This window comes from Pleurodeles waltl, chromosome 9 (genome assembly GCF_031143425.1).
Source record: "Pleurodeles waltl isolate 20211129_DDA chromosome 9, aPleWal1.hap1.20221129, whole genome shotgun sequence".
Lineage (NCBI taxonomy): Eukaryota > Metazoa > Chordata > Amphibia > Caudata > Salamandridae > Pleurodeles > Pleurodeles waltl.
Window position 1 is genome coordinate 714,178,593 of NC_090448.1, and position 21,780 is coordinate 714,200,372.

The 21,780-nt window shown below is 46.4% G+C and overlaps 1 protein-coding gene across 4 annotated transcripts in view; it reads left to right on the plus strand.

Annotated features, from left to right (window-relative positions):
- Positions 1-21,780, plus strand: part of SPTBN2 (spectrin beta, non-erythrocytic 2) — an 812,320-nt gene that overhangs the window by 728,674 nt on the left and 61,866 nt on the right. For all 4 annotated transcript variants that reach the window (XM_069207822.1, XM_069207824.1, XM_069207825.1 and 1 more), the window contains 2 exons: positions 9,804-10,000; positions 10,823-10,965. In XM_069207822.1, the coding sequence (XP_069063923.1) occupies positions 9,804-10,000; positions 10,823-10,965 (340 nt within the window). The remainder of the gene's footprint in view (positions 1-9,803; positions 10,001-10,822; positions 10,966-21,780) is intronic.

Here is a 21,780-nt window from a genome sequence, read left to right on the forward strand (position 1 = left end):
CACACCATGCCTGGCTGAGAATGTCTGGCTTTTTAGGGGATGTCCAGACTTCCCTCATGGACATGCCCTTTGATGACACCCGTTTCTTCGGGGACAAGGCAGACTTGGCACTGGAGCGCTTTAAGGACTCGCAGGCTACGACCAAATCCTTGACCCTCTCAGCTGTCCCGCATCATCCCCAATCTGCTTTCACTCCCTTCGTGGCTACGGAGCTTTCAACTGTGGTAACCCTACCCCAGCCCGCACAAGCTTCCCAGCCTCTTCATGGACGAAGGCACGCTTCTTCTCGATCCCATGGGTCGAGTAGCTGGCGGTCTGCTCCATTCTCCTCCCCCAGCAGCTGCAGCCTCCAAACGTTCCTAATCTTGACGTTTTAGATTATGGGCGTCCAATTGGTGGCAGGATCTGCTATCACCTCCACCAATGGCAGTCCGTAACATCAGACAGGTGGGTTCTACAGATTGTTTGGAGGGGCTACTCCTGCCCCTTCGAGACCACCCTTCCATCATACGAATTGCTGACGGAGGATTATTTGTCCTTGCTGCATGAGAAAGTCAGGGCTCTTTTGGCCAAAGGAGCCATATAGAGGGTTCCAGTGCCAGAAGTAAGCTGTGGTTGCTACTCCTGCTACTTTCTGGTCCCCAAAAAGTTCACTGGACTTGGCCCTATCCTAGGTCTCTGAACCCTCAACTTCATCAGAAAGGAGAAATTCAAGATGCTCACATTGCCTCAGGTCATGTATGCCCTGGACCAGAAGACTGGATGGTAACGCTGGATTGCAGTACACCTATTTTGACATTCCCCATCCTGCCTGCCCACAGACATTACTTGCTGTTCACAGTAGGCCACGAGCACTTTCAGTTTACATTGCTCCCCTTCGACTTTACCAGTCCCCCTCAGGTGTTCCCCAAGGTGATGGGGGTGGTCTTAACTCATCTGTGCCGATCAGGGGTGTCATTCTTCCCCTATCCCGATGATTGACTGCTGAAGGCGGGCTCTCTCCAGGCTGTCATCTACCACCTCCAGACTACGGCGGACCTCCTACATTTGCTGAGTTTCACTATAAAAGTGCCAAAGTCATACCTGACTCCCTCTCAGATGCTCCTTATCAGATGACTCTCAGACACTCCTTATCAGAGCTGTTCTGGACACAGTGCAGTTTCAGACATCCTCCTGCTCATTGAGTTGATGTCGACGTCTCAGCCTCTAGCCTGGGTTTCAGTGAGACTGACTCAGAGGCTCCTGGGCCTCATGACCTCCTGCATCCTGGTAGTGAAACTTGCCAGGTGGCATACGCTGGCTCTGCAGTGGGACTAGAAGTTCCAGTGGGTGCAAAATCTGGGCAATCTCTCCACAATGGTCCAGATCTCGTAGGAAACTGCAAAGGACCTGCAGTGGTGGCTAACAAACCGCGATTGGGTAAGAGTCAGACACCTCTCCCTCTCCCTTCCCCAACCAGACCTCACATTAGCGAAAGATGTGTCACTCCTGCAATGGGGCGGCCACCTAAGAGAGGTGGAGAACAGAGGACTCTGGTCTCTGGCGGAATCAGGACTCCAGATAAACATCCTGGTTCTTCCTGTTAACCGACCGACATTGAAAGCCTTTCTACCATTCATCAAGTGAAGGTTGTGTAGGTGTTCAGGGGCAACAGCACTGCCATGTGGTACTGCAACAAACCGGGTGAGGTGGGGTCATGGACCGTCTTGTCAAGAGGCTCTGCATCTCTGGACATCTCTGAAACAACAGGGCATATCCCTGGTGGTTTAACACCTGGCAGGTTTCCTGAAGGCCAGAGCGGACAAACTCAACTGTTGATGCCTAGCGGATCACGAGTAACGTTTCTACCCAGAGGTGACGCAAGGTCTCTTTCAACAGTAGGTAGAGACTTGGTTAGATCTGTTCGCCTTCACCAAGAAAGCGAAGTGTCAGCAGTTTTATGCTTTGGAGTTTTCAAGGCGGCTCTAGCTCAGAGACACTTTTTGTCTCCAAAGGAGCTCAGGCCTCCTCTATGCCTTTCCACGCGAGAACATCAAGAATGGCTGTACCAAAGTCATCCTTGTGGGTCTGGACTGGGCACAGAGAACCTGGTCTCCCGAGTTATTGAACGTGAGTGTTGATCCTCTGATCAGGGTGTCCCTTCGGGCGGATCTTCTGTCGCAAAAGCAGGGGAAGGTCATCTACCCAAACCTCTCATCTCTCCGCCTTCTTACGTAGAGATTGAGCAGCGGCAGTTCACAATTTTCGACCTTCCTCCCGAAGTCTGCAATGTTATTCTGGCAGCCATGCATTCCTCCACCAAAACAGTATACGCCTCCTGGTGGAAGCGATTTGTATCATATCGTACAAAACAGTCCACTGATCCATCTGCTCTGTCTGCGTCTTGCGACTGCCTGACCAACCCTTTTTATTTAAATCCCCTACAGTAAGTAGATTTCTGAAGGGCCTTGTACATATGTTTTTCCCTTCTCCTTTTATTCTGCCTCAGTGGGACCTTAATTAGGTCCATAGATTCTTGATGAGTGCTCCTTTCGAGCCTCTCCATAATTGTCCTCTCCGCCTGCTCACGATTAAAACAGCCTTCCTCATGGCCATTTCATCTGCCTGGAACGTGAGTGAGCTGCAGGCTTTATCTTCCAAGCCTCAATTCTTCTCCGTTTATCTGAACAATCTGATGCTTCGTACTAGGGCCTAATTTCTGTCGAAAGTGTTAACACCAATTCATGTGGGACAATCTGCTATCTTCTCAACCTTTAATGTGCTTCCACGTCCCTCAAAGGAAGGGGAGCAACTCTGCCACCTGGACCCCAAAAGAGTGTTGTTGTTCTGTCTTGATTGAAAAAAAGAGTTCCGGATGGACGATCAACTCTTCGTTGGGTATGTTGGGGCGAACAAAGGTGTAACGGGCTCATTCCACCAGAGCGAAGGTTTCGACCACTGCATTAGCACTTGGACTCCCAGTCCTGAACATCTGCCAGGCAGTAGCATGTGCTTTCCTGCACAGTTCTACCAAACACTACTGCCTTAGGGCTAGGCATTTTGCCCGTTCTGTCCTGCAGGAATTCCTAGTTTAAAATTGTCCGCGGACCTGCTACCGGGGATGGGATTGCTTGGGTATCTATTCAAACATAAGCAATTTACAACTAGAAATCTCTGTCAGATCAACAAGTTACTTACCTTCAGGTAACGCCTTATCTGGTAGAGACAATATCTATCCTCAGATTCCTTACCAACCCACCTATCCTCCCCGCTCTACAGACAGATTTCTAGGGTCGGGATGATTCCATTCAGGACCCTAGTTTGGACACACCAGTGTCAGTGCTCTTCATGGCTTTGTGCTTCTGGTGTGGAATGTTGTGAAAAGTAACTGACATCAGTGCTCTGAGATGGCACCTATATAGGTGAAGCGTGCATGACTTCCGGCATGGACGATGCCACACTGAGCCGACTGACACCACATACTGGCTCACAGGCGAACTCACGAAAATCTTCCAGATCCAGTCTGACGTCTGGGGAGAATTCAAAGGCCACGAATGGAAGGAAATGAGGAAGACATACCAGGTAAAAATCTGCCCTTTCACTAACCTACCAAGTAGCCCTGCATAGGCAGTGTTGTTAGGTTACTTATCATTTCTGTTTAAGTTTCAACTACACAGTGGTATTCCAAGCAATATTTTGTTCTTGAACACAATCAATCATAGTTCTAAGATGAACAGAGATTTGTTTAAAGCATTTTTTTTTTAAAGTCTTAATCTAGTAATTAAAATGTGCACAGTAACCACAGAGCATGTAAATGCAAAAGCAGTTATGCATGTCATAGGCAGTGAGAATAAAATTAACATTTCTGTTTAGAAAGTTCCTATCATCCTACCACCATCTAGCTCTTTCAAAGCAACAACCATATTTTTAGTCATAGCATAAAAAGCAAGCTTGCCTCTTGCAGTTCTTGAACTACCACACACCATACCTGTTGAACCTGCTGACAGCTAATGCAGCAGCTATCCTTTGTCAAAGTTCTACCAGCAGGAGGAAATGTGCTGTGGGCCAGTGGTTCCCAACCTGTGGTCCGGTGACCCCGGGGGGTCTGCAAAGCCTCCTCTGGTGGTCCGTAACTGCTTAGAAAATTAAATAATAATAATAGATTAGGTCCCCAGATTTCAGTAATGACTCAGTGGGTGGTCCCCAGATTCCAATAATGATTCAGTGGGGGTCCCCGGGATCCAGTAATGATAAAGTAAGGGTCCACAGAAGTCAAAAGGTTTAGAACTATGGCTGTAGGCAAGAGTACCCTCTGCTAGGCACCCAGACCAAGCGTTCTGACTGAGAGTGGCTGATTGGGCATTCTGGCAGGACCTCCGAAGATAATCTTAGCACATAGACCATTCCTAAGGAATGGTTATATCCTGGACGGTGTACAGGGTTTCACCCCTGAATTTATCTTTTGTATTTACAAAATCATTCAGGGTTTGGAGACATGACGTTATTAGCAGACTTAGGATATTAATACACAAGTGCATCAGCTCTGTACACATGTTGATTTTAATAGGTTATTACTAACACCTTGAGACCTATACATCAAGGGGCCATATTAGAAGTATGGCATTTGTCGTCGAAGATGAGAAATAAGAAGTGAGCAGCCTTGGACATGACTTTCATATTTTCAGTAAAAGATATGTAGGTGAGAAGACAGAGAAACAGGTTAACTTAACCTAACTAAAGTGGCGTCTTTCACAGTATTCATGACAGCAGCACCTAATGTTGCACAGGGTATTTGTGTCCTTTACGTGTAAAAGTGAAACCAACGTAAGAAAAGTTACACTTTTGTGGGAAAGGTCAATTATAGGGGAAGCATATGGGCTGGAAAGTAGAGAGTAGTTTTGAAATATTATACCACATCAGATTGTTTCAGAGGAGGCTGGAAGTCCTATTTTAGAGGCGAAACACAGGTAAGATTTCAGAGTTTTTCTGAAAGAGAGGGGTTCATCAGAGTCCTCCGTTGTTTGGGCTAGAGTACCAAAGATATGGGGCCGTATCAGAGAAAGAGTTTTTCATGGCAAAACCTGTGTTGAATTTATTTTTTTCAGAATGGATAGCTTGCTCGTCAACCCTCTTTAGTGTCCTTATATAGTCTGCAAAATTTATATATAGGGAGGAATTTTCAAATACGCCACTATATATTAACTTTCCTTCCAAGGTTAGCCAATGTACGTCTATTATGAGGGACATTATGTGACAGATTTTTTTTTCTTTGAAGAGACCAACCTGACTGTTGAGAGAAAGACTGCTCTCAGTGAGGCAAATGTTTGGGGAACACAGACAAGCAGGGCGTTGTTGGAGTTCAATATTGAGATGATGAGGGCAGGAGCTGCAGATTTTAATTGTGCTTGAGTGAGATGGTTTTTTTTTTTTCTGAGACAGTGGAGGGAATTCACTTCAGTTGACAAGGTTAGTGAGGCACCATTGACTTTGAGCTCAGCTGGGTTGAATTTGCTTTAGTATTTTTCAATGACATAAGGAGAAGTTTCGTTTTCTGTGGGTTCACCATTAATAAATTGTGCAGTATCCATTGCATCACAAATTGAAATTAAAAGGCAGTTGCACTAGCTTTGCCAAAGCAAAGTCTTTTGTGTTTCAAGCCACTATGTAGAAAAGGGGCAATTGCTAATTGTTTCTTTTGACACCATGATCCTTATAAGTCAACTGTTCATTGAGAGTTGCAGAAACCTAAACTGAAAACAGCCAGAAACTCGAGGGGAAATTGCGAGGAGTGGAAACTTAATGGGTTAAGATGACCCGGAATCACCCATTCATTTGATAACTACGCATTTTAGAGTAACCTCGAGGTTTTACTTAAAATACTCGCTAACTCTGAAACCTTGGAGATAATTGGACACCTGGCAACATTGAGCCCCCTAAGGTGAGTCCGGGTCTGGGGCCCTTCCAATTCAGTTGTAAATAGTTTGTTTTTAGAAAGTAGCATGCTTGAGGAAGCCAAAGAGCCTTCCTCATTGATCAAGTGACAGTAGTATGAAGAGCTTGAACTATGCATAACAATTAGAAAGATAGCCCTTTCTAACACTTTACAGAAACGTTTTCAATTCTGAATGTTACTAAGTTCATATGTGTCTCTTTTCAGTACTTGTGGATACAAGGAAACAGACTGATAATGGGCTCTGTCATGCCCCCTTAGCTCTGCTGACTTTGTCAAGTGGAACCCTTTCTACACTTAACTCTCAAGGTGGTTTGGGTGAGCAGTCACCGGCTTCTCGGAAAGATAATGTGGCAGACAAGAACACAGAACTGAACAATTAACCAACCAAAACAATACTATGTTGCCCAGACCGGTGCTAATCTTTTATGAAAAAAGGAACTACTTTAATCTCATATCAGAAAAAAATTGCTACACAATTTGTTGGGAACGTCATACAGAGTTGTAATCTAAGTCATGTTTAACAGTGAGGCACAATATCCGCCTCTTCACAGTATCTACTCCCCATGCTATGTTTGGGATCCCATGATCACAATCTCCAAAACATTTAGGATTTCAGCATTTATTAGGCACAGGTGCAGAAGATGTCAAATCCTGTTACTGGTCAAATGTCCTTTTATGCCTTTAGCATAGGTCTCAAGCATACAAGGCAGACTCTGCTATGTGCAATAGTCTCTTGTCCCACGAGCAGGCTAAGCCTCCCATTTACCTGCTGGTTATCATTGCAGTTTTAGCTGTGCTGCAAATACCGTTCACGCTGTCGCCTTGATGGCGAAGGTGCTTTCCTGCTGGGGCCCCCACAGTAGCTTTGCTTCGGTCAGTGTGTGTGGGATGGAATTTAATTGGGTAAATTTACAGAGCAGCAGTTGTATTCTCAAGCCACAGCTTCCTGGCCACGTGTAAACAGATGGCCATATTCAACAGTTGGAGCCTCCAGGCTAATCAGGGCTTCTGGCTTTAGCAGGAATGCAGCTTTGATCTAGAAGTCAGCAGTCTTAGCTTCAGTCTTGCACCCAATTCAGAGTGCCAGGTGACACAGCTATACCTGATCTTGAAGTTTCAGTGCAGCTCACATAGGAACTGTGCAGAAAGACTTGTGGGGATCCCCTTAACAGCATGTGTCATTCCTGGCTGCACTGTTGAGGAGAGTCTGCTTTTTTGAGTATGCTGGGCTTCTTCTTCTGAATTTGCACTTTTTCAGGGGAGCAGGCAGGCGAGCGTCTATGCACTTCAGAGAGACCCTCATCAGGTAGAGAAGAATTTGTGACTAGAATAAATTGATGTGGTCTGGATCCCACTTTTATATGCATTTTCCAGAAAAGGTGTCACTGGCTAAAGCTTCAGAACACGTTTGGGTTGGTTCTCTTTCAAATGTCATTCTCGTGCTACTTCTCACACACAACCTTTGTGCAAGAAGATGGCTCACAGATCTGGAGGAAATGGGATTGGCTTCAAGCAGGAGTATCAAAAAGAAGGACACAAATAAGTGTGAGATGTCTGCAACAGGCTATCAGTCTTCCTGAAAAACCTGTCTGGAACAGACAAGGGCATTCCCTGCCTAGAAGTGTCCTCACCTTGAACAACAGAAACTGCAGTCCCATCCCTCACCCTTACCATCTACCAAATGGCATTGCTGAGGAAGAACTAATCAGGAGTGATTTGCAAAAAAGGCCCTCATTGAATTGTCTAAGGGTAGCCCTGTCTCCATCGTCCCTCATATGAGGGTGGGGTCTTCATTCTCCATTCTCCACAGGAGTGCAGGAAATACACTTCCAGTGTCTCTGTCCTCTTTTTCCATCCTGTACCAGGGGCATCCAGGATTGAACCTGACGGCCCTATTACTCAGAATGGTATAACGCACAGAATCCTGCTAACTTGCTAGTGATTAACCTTCACTGTGCATACACACACTTGACATGCACCTGGGTTGTCAGCGTTAGGTTCTTCAAAACTTTACACAAGAGGGTACAGTAGACCACACTCTCACCAATGCCGCGAATAGTTTCTGGTGATACTACAGCTTGATAAAACACGCTGCGCTTCCACAACCTTTTTATGTGATGATGCACCAGGGCAGGGACAGTAGTCCAGTGCCTTCTAGTAGGATACGTTTTGTGCACCCCCACTGGTCGAGAGCATGTCCATGACCTCTAATTAAGGACACATATAGGCCTTTGTACACATGCTAGATTAGCATGATGCCAAGGTCAAAATAAAAGTCGGGATACCCATTTCATATGCATTCGAAGCAGTTGTACATGCAGAGAATATTCATGTCCTGATAGCTTCCTAAAAAGTCCTTGGTATTACCAGGAAAACAATAGAACTTGGTGTTTAATTTGTTGTTGATCATCAAAAAGTAACATTCCCTCCGGTCTTTGCCATTTGATTTAAAGTTTTGGGAACAAGTATAGATACAAAGTTTGTTGCTTTCTCATATAAGAGGCAAATTCAAATGCCTTAATCTTTTGAATGCAAACATTTGACTAGTGACGTATCAGAATTTGCAAAGTCATCTTGTGGCCGATGTTACCCTCTTTGTTTAGTGTGTTGTGGATGCTGCGATTGTGAGCACAGAAAGCTTGTCTCGCTGCTTAGTAAATTTGTGCAGCGGAATCCTGAGTGTATCCAGCTGTTGCCAAACTAACCTGATGGGTTTTCTGAAAAAGCTTAGCAAGAGAAGGATGACACATAAGACTGGCATCTAGGTTGGGAAAGCAGTGCAAGAGATGGACTATTCTATGAAGAATCTGAGATCGACTCTGGCCTGAACACTGAAGAAGTGAGAGGTATATGCTCGGTTTACACCTTTTGGTTTATGCATTCAGTAGAGAAATGCGTGAGGTCTACCAAACAGTTTTAAATAAAACGCTTTCCTGCCTTAATACCCCTGGCACAGACCACTTGGTATGTGCAGGTAATGTAATTTTCTAAAGATATGAGTTTATCACCTTATCAAACAAACTCCAATACAATGCAGTTTAGATCAGCTTGCAGAAAGGCATTCTGTGTATCTCCATATCCTTCCCTCAAAAAATGCTGAAGAAGATGGAGTAGAAATTAACAATCAGTAAGACAGTGAACATCCTTACTACCTCATATAATCCTGACCCTTCACAATGCTCTTAGTTGAGAGAAGTGATTATCTGGGTTTTGAGAGCTCTCCAGGCAGCCTACTGTAAGCAGTTGATATTTAAAATGACAGCACCCCAGGGGGTGGGGAGGAGTAGCACTAATGTGCAATTCAAATTTAAAAAGACATACATTGCATCGGACCATTTATGTACTGTGAAGGTGGGGGCAGACACGTCTGACGAGAAATACTTGTGTATGTGTTCTGGGAACATAATCACATTGTTTGACTTCTTTAATCTTTCTCACTTTTTCTCCGTATGCTCCTTTTTCAAGTTTTGCTTCCTATTTTAATTCCCTCTTCCTCCTTTATTTCATTTCTTTTCTTGCCTAGTGTTTGACTTAACCTCTTGTTCTTTCTCCCTCACAAATATTCTATTACATCCTCTTCTCTTGTTACCATCCTCCTCTATCTCATTTCCTAATCCTTCTTTTTCCACCTCTACTTCCCTAATCTTACCTAATCCCATTCAACTGCTCCCCACTGATCTCTTTGAATATTCTAACTTTCCTTCTTCCTCCCTGTTTGGTATTTTTTCCTTTTTTCCCTACCTTTATTTCTCTCTCCCACTGCCTCCACCTGCCATCTCTCTGATATCCCTTTTACACTGCATCCCTTTCTCCCCCTGTTGCTTTTTATTGTACCTTCATCTCTTTATCTTGTTCCCCTCTTCCCCTTTAGTCATGGAGGTGTTGATGTTTGGCCGAGATGCCAATGTAGCCGAGGCCTGGCTGTCTAGCCAGGAGCCCATTGTGCGGTCAGCTGAGCTGGGCAGAAATGTGGACGAGGTAGAGAACCTGATAAAGAGACATGAAGCTTTCCAGAAGTCTGCAGCAGCCTGGGAGGAGCGCTTTGTCTCCCTAGAGAAGCTGACTACGGTAAGCTGCCACAATAGCCACACTAGGACAAAGCAGAAGTGGTACTTGACCAGTAACATAGGCATACAAAGCTGATGCAAGAGGGGGGCCCCAGGGGAGTAGTATCCTAAGAGCAGTACATCTGAATAAAAGCAAAGGGCTGAAAATAAACAAGCAAGTAGAATTATTGTCTAGCCCAACTCTCGCCACAGTTGACTGGTCTAACTGCTTTCTCAAATAACAAATGCGAAACCAGACTTTCCCCTCTTTTTACATTGCATTCTTTTTCTAGCCCAGGACTAGTTTGTTATCCAAGCTAAGCACCTCCCTGTCTGGGTTGGCTTAGAAGGACATTGAGAGAATTGCCAGAAGATGGGGCCTGTGAAATATCTCTTTGGTGTAGTTATGAATAACCTGTCATACATCAGGGGTAGAGCCCCACTGGTCTGTCACAGAACCCAACTTGTCAGAAAATACTCATATTTTACTCTTAATGGGCCAAGCCATGTTCTTGTGCTTGCAATTGCTGCATCTACGTGGTATCCGAGCCCCTCCATGTTCTGTAGTACTAAGGTGCTGTGAACCAGTTTTCGTAACTAACAATATCATCCTACCCCTGTCTCCTTCCATGACTTTCTTTTTGGAGTTTAAAACAGGAGGTGGCTTGCGTGGTACTGCTTGATGTTGGCTTTTGCTAACATCAAGCAATGGAATGGGTGTTAATGTTTTGTCAAGTAGGATAAGAGGGGGGGTCTGCTTTAAGGTCTTTGTAGTCTTAGACATTAGCCTTAGACATTAGTCAACAGCTGTCATTGGGTTAAACGCATTGTTTTTGCTCACCAGCTGGAAGAGAAGGAGAGGCGCCGCAAGGAGGAGGAGGAGGAGCGAAGGAGACGTCCTCCCACTCCACCTGAGCCAGTAATAGAAGTTAAAGAACCTCTGCCCACTGAGTACCAGAGTCAGCTGAGTGCACTACCACAAGACAGGTAATTACATAAGGTGGGGTGGATTTCTCTCTGCCCCCTGCATCTGGTTATACTTGTAAAAATTAGTGTCATACCACTTTAACACTTATTCACACCAGTAGTATTTATTTGAGCCTGAAGTGAAGGTCACAATAAAATACAACTTTTTTTAGGTTTATTTTTACAGCTTGGTGGATAAAGAATAAGCCTGAAGCTCTGACTGTCTAATTAGTAACTGTTTCTGTTGGTTCCTCATCTTGAAAAATTCTTCAGCCACAGATCCTTTGAAATGCTTGTAGTATGTGACTGAAGGTGGGTGGTGAGCTTTGAAGCATTTAGCGGCACCGTTTACACTGTTCGTCTTTCATAAGTGTGCGGCCTCGGCTATGGCAAGATTTGAGTTTTGCTCTGTCCCACAGAATTCAGCAATATCAGGTTTTACTTTGGATTGTTTGATCATTTTCTTTACATTTCCAAAATTCATCCAATTAAAACCTAGTATTTAAATTCCTACTGGGTCTGTAGAGAGATCTGCCACAAACTCATGTGATAATGTTTGTAGCACCTCCTCATTACGGGATTTTTGTATTTCTACCAGCACGATGGTCCTCAATGCTCTGAGTGGGAAGGAGGCCAAACAATATATTTATGCCTTTCGTGGGGCAGGTTTAGGTAGCTGCTCTTGTAACTTTCATGGGGGTAGGTGACGATCAGATCACTCTCCAAAGCTTTCTCCAGTTTGAAGCCAAAGAGGAGGCATAAATATACATGCAGATTTATGAAATGATACAGCATTATACAACTCAACAGAGTAGTCCCTACCTAGCTCCTACATCAATCGATCATGTGTCTTCACTTTTTTCACTCAGGTGGCAATGAAGGTTGTGGTAGCCTTGCAAACTACAGTCCTTCTCCCGTGAAGTACGCTAGCAAAACTACTGACATTTTGGAAGATATTTCCCAACTGAGTGGGTTGCATCTAACAAGGTGCTGTGTGATTCTGTGTTAACCCTGTAGTAGTTGTTTTCTTCCTCACTGCGGTCAACTAAAACCGAGAGAGGATACATAGGCCGGTGCTGTGAGATGCACCTTTTTTAAGCAGTTATCTCACTTCTGAAAGTTTGATAGTAAAATTGTCTAGCACCAAGTCCAGTTCCAATCCTTTTCATCTAATGCAAAGGTAAGACTAGTTATTAAGGTTTTTGCCTCAAGTAGACTCTGTTACTGAGGATGTGTACTCCCGCTTGTATGATGGTTCTAGGATCTGTGACAGAGTTTTTTTTCCAAACTTCCTCAATCTATACTCACATTTTTGCAGATTGAATTGAATCAACTGAGAGCATTTTGATCTTGCACCAAAGGTGTTGGATTTTAGCTGCTTGCTGATCATCCAGAAACTCCATCTTTTTTGGTCAATGGGCTCACATAAGCTTCTCCCTGCTCACTTTATTATGCTGTAGTGGATGCTTTAATTTGGTTCTTCTCTTTTTGATGTGTGTACTTTTTGAACCTATGCAGGGCTGTAACCTGAGAGTTTTGACCTTCTTGTCTGTATTTCCAGTTGCTATGGCATATGCACTTTGCTTGACCGAGTTGTCTGTTAAGCCACAGTGTGAAGGAAAGTACCCTCTTTTTGGCATGGTTACCCCCACATTTTGCTTCCTGTCAGTGTGTTTTGACTGTGTTCACTGGGATCCTGCTAACCAGGGCCCCTGTAACTGTGCTCTCTCCCTCTAAATTTGGCTGCTTAGGACTCAGCAGACCCCGCAATTATTATACCTGTGCCCCCATATAAGTCCCTAGTATATGGTACCTAGGTGCCCAGGGCATTGGGGCACCAGGGTTTCCCCTTGGGCAGCAGCATGTATTATGACACCCATGGGAGCCCATGCAAATTGTGTCTGCGGGCCTGCCATTGCAGCCTGCTTGAAAAGGTCCATGCACCCTTTCACCACAGGTCACTGCACCAGGTCACGGTAAGTCACCCCTATGGCAGGCCCTCCTAGCCTCAAGGGCAGGGTGCAAGTACCTGTGTTTGAGGGCACCCCTGCATGAGCAGAGGTGCCCCTACGAACTCCAGCTCCATTTTCCTGGACTTTGTAAGTGCGGGGAAGCCATTTTAGCTGTGTAACTGGACACAGGTCACTCACTACCTGTGTCCAGCTACATAATGGTAACTCCGAACCTGGGCTTGTTTTGTATCATACATGTCAGAATCATACCCCAATACTGTTGTCAGTATTAGTTGTATGATTCCATGCACTCTGGGGCTCCTTAGAGGACCCCCATCCTTGCTCCTACCAGTCTCCTGGGGTTTTCTGGGCAGTCCACCAGGTTGCCACCTCACAGACAGGTTTGTGCCTTCCTCCTGCTTTTTCTGCTCAAGCAGGGGAAGGCAGAACAAAGGATTTCCTTTGTGAGATGGAGGCAACACCCTCCCCCTTTCGAAATAGGTGTTACATGGCTTGGGAGGGTTAGTCTCCCACAAGCCACCAGTATGTTTTGAAGGGCACATTTGGTGCCCTCCTTGCATAAACCGGTCTGCACCAGTCCAGGGACCCCCGGTCTCTGCTCTGGCACGAAACTGGACAATGCAAAGGTGAGTGACCACCCCCCTGTCCATCACCGCCCCAGGGGTGGTGCCCAGAGCTCCTCCAGGTGGCCACTTGATTCTGCCATCATGAATCCAAGGTGGACAGAGGCCCCTGGGAGCGTCTGAGTGGCCATGTCAGGAAGGTGACATTACAGCCCCCTCCTGCTAAGTGGTCACCCTGCTAGATGACCAATCCTGCTATTTGGGGCTTTGCATCATTTACTTCATCTTCTGGCCACCGGGACTGCAACTGGACCCTCCAGGAACTGACAACCTGCTACTCCAGCGATGACTCTGCTCTTCAGCATTGTTTCACTGGCTTCTTCCAGCAACTGCAACATTTCCCTGGCTGTGCATCCTCTCAGGGGCGATGAGTCAGTCTGCACATATAGCAATAAGGAATCTCCCTTGGATTGAAGGAGTCCAACTTGGGAGACAGTAAGCACTTGCTTCTCCTTGCAGGACATTACTCGTGTGCACCGCGACCCTTGCACCTACCAAGGCTTGTTGGCTCTACTTCCAAGAGATCTTCAGGCTCCGTGTAGCCCCGGCCTCCAGCACTCTTCCCTGCAAAGCACAGTCTACTGCCTCCTGCTTCCTGCTCCAGCGACGTGGGACTCCTCTCTAGGTGTGCTGAGTGGGCCTCACTGTGACTCCAGTGCCTGCTGCCTGTGATTTGCCTGTGGGGGCTGCATCCTCCTCTTCAGACTCTCCTCACTGCTGAGGGTCACCTGGGACTCCCCTCCTTGGGTTGAGTCCCCCTGTACCTTGCTGGTCTCCGGCAGCTTTGCAACTCTTCATCTGCAACTTTTGCCTTTGCCAAGACATGTTGGTGGTTTTCCAACACAACTAACTGACTGCAACTCTTTTTCCATCGTGGGACATCGCCTGCATCACTTCTGGAACTCTTCTCCTGCTCCAGTGCTGCACGACCGGCTCTTTGGACTTGGTCCCCTTCTTTTGCAGGCCCTCTTCTGTCATGATCCACCTTTGGTTTTGTCCAGTCTTGCTTGGGTCTTGCACAGTCCTTTTCTAAAGTTTACTTGTGGGTTTGCGGAAAAACAGATACTTGCTGCTTCTCTTCAGGCACTGGGGGGCACCCTGGTACTTGCCTTTTGTTGTTCCTAGTAACTCCAGCTTCCCTCTACAGATTCCACTTCCTTGGGTGGAGGGACTGCCTTTCACATTCCACTTACTTAGTATATGGTTTGGTCTACCCCTAGGGCTTTCACTATTTTCTATTGTTTTACTGTTTGCTATTACTTTCTTTGCAAATCACTGACTTCTAATGTGTATATACTAATGTGTTTACTCACCTTCTAGTGGAGTATTATCCTTTCAGTATTTTAGTATTTCTGTTATTCTGTTAAAGTACCTTTATTTTTGTAACACTGTGTGGTTCTTTCATGTGTGTAAGTGCTGTGTGACTGTAGTGGTATTGCATAAGCTTTGCATGTCTCCTAGATACGTCTGAGCTGCTCATCCCAGCTACCTGTAGAGAGCCCTGGCTTCCTAAACTCTGTCCACACCTCACTAATAGGCGATACCTGGACCTGGTGTAAGGTGATAACACCATAGGTGCTCACCACACACCAGTCCAGCTTCCTACACCATATATCCCCTTTTTTCCCTTTTACAATGGTGATACAGACCTGAGCATTCCTTTCTTCCACAGCTGTTATCCAACAGATTCTGTGTTTTTCTCCCTGCCCCATCCCTTCAAGGAGGAAGAGAAGCTCCACTTGTGGATCCTTTGATGGCCGATAATCTGTACATTAATAGAACTTTGGAGCAAAGTGTAAACTATTAACTCTTTGGTAATTACACAGATGCAATGAAAGGGAAGGCAATTCAGAAAAGAACCTTATCAAGGTGGATTGTCCTTCGTATAACGTTACCCTGTGATGTGTTCAAGAAAAAGCATCCAGAAGACCTTTATGCTCATTCCACCAGAGCAAAGGCTACTACTATGGCATTGGCTGTAACCGTTCTGATGCTGGACATCTGCCCTGCTGCTACTTAGGTGTTTGTCATTACCTTCATCAGGGATTACTCTATCGTCTCTAAGGTAGACAGGGAATGTAATTTTGCCTATTCAGTCCTTCGCAACATCCTGTTGCAAAATCCATCCCTCAGATCCACAACCTTTGTGGGGTTAATGCTTTGGTATCAGTCCAAAAGTTGAGGGATCTGTGGTTGGAAATATCCATCAGAGGAACAAGTTAGTTATCTTAAGTAACACTGTAACCACAGACTCCTTACTGATCCTGTTCCCTCCCTGAAGATTTCACACTGTGTGCATTTTCACAATTTGTTGGTGACTCCACATCTCAAGGTACAGTAAATGTCAATCTGATGGAGACATCTAGCCGCAGATTCCTTACTTTAAAATCTTCACCAGGCACGAGCCTGGATCCCGAAACTTTTTTGCCCCATAGTACATCCTCGCGTCAGTGCAGGGCGTCATGCAACTCCGTATCGACGTCGTCCACTGGATGTGACGTCAGTAGAGTCCATATAACCACTTGCCAATGTGCTGTCATCAGTTCCTTCTTTTCCGCGCTTGCAGCGTGGATCCGGTAACAGTTGGAAGGCAGTTTTAGGCCTTCTTTAACATTTTCATTGACGGACCAGTGTGCTTTTACTGTCCATGTCTTCAGGCTTTAAGCCCTGTGGGTTCTGTGTATGACAAATGTCGGCTACGGGCCCCCCACTCTGTATGTGGTGCCTGGGAGAGCACCATGACGCCAAAAACTGAGACTCCTGTCGGCATCTCCATCCGAAGGCTCTGCTGGGGCACCGTATTAAGCTTCTTGCAATGTGTTAAGGCTCACCTACATTATTATTATTTTGCTTTCTGCTTTGCTGTAGACCAGTTTTGTTCTATGAAAACATTTTAATGATATCGATCATGGTGATACTATCCCCATGCTATTAATGCTTTTATGAACTTTTATTACTGTGGCCCTTTACACAGTTTTTACTAACAAGGACGTATTTCCTCATAGGTAGTCTTATGAATGCATAGTCCATTTCTCTTGTACTACTTTAGTTTTCTTATGGTTAGAAATTTACAGTGTTGTTGGGTCACTTCTGAAACACATTTGACATGCTATTATGGATGAGCTTATTTCCATGCTCTTCATGTCTTGTGGTTAATCTGCCTGTGGTTCTTTCCACAGGTTTTGATGTCATAGAGTATATTATTATATTATTATGCACCTTAATTATTATGAATGTCCAGTTTTTCTCTTGTTCTAGACTGGTGTTGTGATACCTAAAGATTTTTTTTTCCTTTCAAAGTCTCAGTTTGCAGTCCCTCCTCCGTGTTACTATGCTTTGGTATCTTATTCTAAAGTAAGGAATCTGCGGCTAGATGTCTCTATCAGATGAACAAGTTACTTACCTTCAGTAACGCATTACCTGGTAGAGAAAGTATCTTGTCTCAGATTCCTTAACGATCCTACCTGCTCTGCGAACTCAGTGCTTTTTGATTTCAGAAGATTTTGTTACAGAAATCAACGCCTCAAATTAAAAATTAGGTAGTTAATTGACACAAGGATGTCTTTTGTTCAAAGCACGCTGTTTCTATGTGTGGCTCCATGTTTAGAGCGTGGAATATGGTCATGGAAGAAACCGACGTTGGCGAGGGGTTATATGGTCATTTGAATTCTCCTCAGTCAGACTGGATCCAGAAGATTTTTGTGAGCAGTACCCCTGCATGCCGCTAGGTGGCATCGATCAGCTCCACGCTGGATGTGATGTCGTGGGTCCTAAATAGGTGCCACCCAGTCGCACCAACTTTTCGTTCCGCGCCAGTCAGTGCTGATCCAAAGAGACCCACCCCTCATTCATTGTATGACTGTTTAAAAAAAATAATAATAATTGTCAAGCTTTTTTTGAGAAATGTTCTCTTGGTGTGTCGAGGGATGTCTTCTAGGAAGACAGTTTCAAGCCCTGGATGATGTCTATGACAGATCTACACCTCGTGTGTTTGGAGCATGAGCACAACCCCTACCGGAAGTTGTGCTCCGAGTTCCGAGCCATGCACTGAAAGGCTTTGAGGAAGTGGTCCCTAAAGCTGATGGCGGCCCGTCATGCGACTAAGCCCAGGCTGAGGTCTCAGTTAAGAGGAAGCTCCCTGGACCGGTCACAAAGTCCGAAGTCGTCGTTGTCCCTTTCAAAGTCCTCTGGGCAATCTATTATGTCAAGGAACAAGAAAAAATCCAAGAAGTTAAAGTGCTTTTCGACTTCTCGTCAGTTGGCTGACGTGACTAAGGAGCATTGACATCCTAGGCCTTGTTCTGGGAACCTGTGCCTGGGCCCTCTCCACACTTCCCAGAATTTCCGGGAGCCAAAGAGACCCCTGCCCAACTTAAAGAATTATATGAGGCCATGCGCCTACTTTTTGGGCAGAGGGGGCTCCTATGGGTTCAACATCAGTGGCTCTAGTGCTGAGGGCCTCCCAGGGGTCCAGTCTTGGACCTAGATCGGTGATGATCGTACCACCTCGGCCTACCACATCTCCGGTCCTGTGGCCGGTGGCACCGTCCCTGTTGTAATCCCTGACACAGAGCCAGATGGACGTCGCCCAGTGCCAACTCCCACAGGAGCTTTGCCTCCTTGCTCACATCCTGAGCCCTTTTTCTTTGGGCTAGGCCTTGGGGAAAAATGAGGGGTCACTGGAACCTTTAGAATACCAGCCATGCAAAAGTAAAATGGACTGGCTTGAGGACTGGATGAAGCCAGCGGACTGGACACATCTCCAGATACTGTTATGCTTTCTCTTCGTACCCTGGCTAAGGAGGAGGGAGCTTCTTATGCAATGGTGGTGAAGAAAGAGGCTGAGGTACTGGACCTTCAACTACCCTCAGTGGCCGTCAAGACTAATCTCTTGACAAACGGGCTGCAACTGGAAGCATCCAACTCAGAAGCTCTGCTCCCGGACCTAATGGGTACCTTGTCCAAACCCAGCACAGGGGCTCCTGTGAACAGTACGATTGCCCCCTGCCATTGTCTGGCACCTGGGGACCCATGTTTCCTAACTCATCACCCCTCTCCTGAGAGCTTGGTGGTCCAAGTCTCTACCTCCCAAGATGCGTTCCCTATTGCTCTCCTGGATAGAGAATCCAAAACGTTTGATTCATTTGGGAAGAAGATGTTTTCTTACGCAAATCATTCATTGAGATCAGTGATCACTGCATGCCTTTTGGGCCATTATTCCCACACACTGTTGTATATGGTTCTGCAAGTGTTGCCACAAGTCCCTGAGGAGGCCCAGGCTGTTGCCTATGGGAGAGACACAGCAAAGTTGGCAATTCGTTGCGGACTTGACACAACCGACTCACTAGGCGGAGCGGTTTCCACAACAGTGACCCTGAGGTGCATTGCCTGGCTGAGGACGTCTGGCTTTTCGTGGGATGTCCAGGATTCTTAGTTAAACATTCCGTTCGATGGCACCCATCTCTTTGGAAACAATGCAGACTCTGCATTTGAAAGATTCTCATGCTAAGGCCAGGTCCTTGGGCCTCACAGCAGCCCCTCGTCCTCCCCCAGTCTGCCTTCCCCCCACTTTCATGGCTATGGAAGGGATCTCCAACTGTCAATTGCCATACAGGCACTGTGCCGCGCTTCCTGCCCAGCCTATGCATGTCTGAGGGTGCGGGACCCACAAACCTCATGGATCAGGCAGCCAGCGGTCTGGTCACTGCCTACCCCCCACCTTTGTAGCAGCCTCTAAACCCTCCTAGTCTGCCCCCACCAAGGACCGGTTGGTGGTAGGATTCACCATGACCTTCCCCACTGGCAATCCATCGCTTAAGACAGGTAGGTTTTGCAGATAGTTGGAAGAGGCTACTCCTTTCCTTTTTGAGACTACCCATCCATTCATGCCCCCATCCTACAATCGGATGACGGAGAATCATTTGTCCCTTCTCCACAAGGAAGTTGCGGCTCCCATGGCCAAGGAAGCCTTAGGCTTCCAGTGCGAAAAAAAGGCTGTGATTGCTATTCCTGCTACTTTCTGGTCCCCAAAATGGACAAGGGCCTTCTGCCTGTCCTAGACCTTCATTCCCTCAATCTCTTCCTCAAGAAGGAGAAGTTCAAAATGCTCAAGTTGGCTCTGGTCTTGTCTGCCCTGGTCCCCGGAGTCTTGGATGGTAGCATTGGGCTTGCAGGATGCTTACTTCCACATCCCATCCTGCCTGCCCAGAGGCGTTACTTGCGGTTCACGGTAGGCCACAAGCACTTTCAGTTCACCATGCTACCCTTTGGCCTTACCAACACCCCTTGTGTGTTCACCAAGGTATTGGCCATGGTTGCAGCTCACCTGCAGAGATGAGAGGTTTCAGTCTTCCGCTATTTCAACAACTGGCTGTTGAAGGCGAGCTCGCCAAGAGCTGTCGTCTCCCATCTCTACACTACGGCAGACCTGCTGCATTCGCTGGGGTTCACTATAAATGTGCTGAAGTCGTGCCTGATGCCCTCTCTGATGCTCCCTTTCATCTGAGCTGTTCTGGACATAGTGAAGTTTCGAGCTTATCCGCCTAAGTGGCGATTTCAGGATATTCAGGCTATGATACTGATTTTTCAGCTTTTATCCTCGATTTCCTATCCTGGATTTCAGTGAGAATGACGCTGAGGCTGCTAGGCCTCATGGCCTTCTGCATCCTGCTGATGACGCATGCCAAATGGCATATGGGGGCTCTGCAGTGGGGCCTGAAGTTCATTGGGCACAGCATCAGTGGAATCTCTCCGACATGGTCCAGATCTCAGAGGGAACCGCGCAGTATCTGCTCTGGTGGTTAACAACCTGTGATTGGGCCAGCGGCACATTCCTCTTCCTTCCCCAACCACTTCTGACAGTAGTGAAATATGCCTGACTCCTGGGATGGGGCGGCCACCTGGGAGAGGTGAAGATCAGAGGAATTTGGTCTCCAGCAGAAACAGGACTCCACATCAAAATGCTGGAGCTCCATGCGATTCGGCTGACATTGCAGGCCTTTCTTCCCTCTTTCAATGGAAAGATGAAGCGGGTGTTCATGGACAACACCACTGCGGTGTGTTATTGTAACAGGCTGGGGTCGTGGATCCTTTGTCAGAAGACTCTGGGCGTGGCTGGCACAGCAGTGCATATCCCTGGTGGTTCAACATCTGGCGGGCTCTCTGAACTCCAGAGAGGACAATATCAACCAAAAATGGATCACAAGTGGCATCAGTTTCAGCAGTGGGGAGAGCCTTGGTTAGATTGTTTGCCTCCGCTGAGAATGAACAGTGTCAGCAGTGTTGCGCATTGGAGTTTCTAAGGCGGCAATCGCTCAGCAACGCTTTTCGTCTTGAGTGGAACTCAGGCCTCCTAAATGCCTTTCTGCCCAAATTGCATCTGCTCAGAGTTCTCAAGAAGATCAAGAACAACCCGGCCCAAGTAATCCTTGTGGTTCCAGATTGGGGACGAAGAGTCTGGTGTCCTGAGCTACTGAGCAGAGCCATCGATCCCCCGATCAGACTGCCCCTTAGGAAGGATCTTCTGTTGCAATGGCATGGGAGGGTACTCCACCAGAACCATTCCAGTCTCCGCCTTCTTGCATGGAGATTGAGCAGCGGTAGTTGTCAGCTTTTGACCTTCTGCCTAAAGTCTCTAATGTTATCTTGGCAGCCAGGTGTCCCGCCACCAAAACGGTATACGCCTATCATTGGAAGACATTTGTGGCATGGTGAACACACAAGTCTGACTCCCTTTCTGCTCCTCTTTTTGAGGTTCTCTTGTTTATACTTTTGTTGGCCCAGCAGGGCTCTGCTATGGGCACTCTCAAAGGTAACTTGTAAGCTATCTCTGCATTTTTGCCTGATCAACCTTCTTTGTTTAAGTCTCCAATTGTAAATAGGTTCTTTAAAGGCCTTACTCATGTTTCTGCCATCTCCATTCATTATGCCTCAATGTGATTTTAATTTAGTTTTGACATGCCTGATGTGCACTCCTTTCGAGCCTCTCCACAATTTCCCCCTCCAGCTTCTTACTTTGAAAATAGCCTTCCTTGTGGCCATTACATCTGCCCACAAGGTGAGTGAGCTGCAAGCTTTGTCGTCTAAGCCACCCTACCTTTCCATCTACCCTGACAAAATTGTGCTTCGGACTAGGGTAGGCCAATTCATCACCCTTCCTACTTTTTACGCACTCCCACCGCCTGGACCCCAAAAGAGCACCTGCGTTCTACCTTGATCGCACAAAAGAGTTCCGGTTGGAT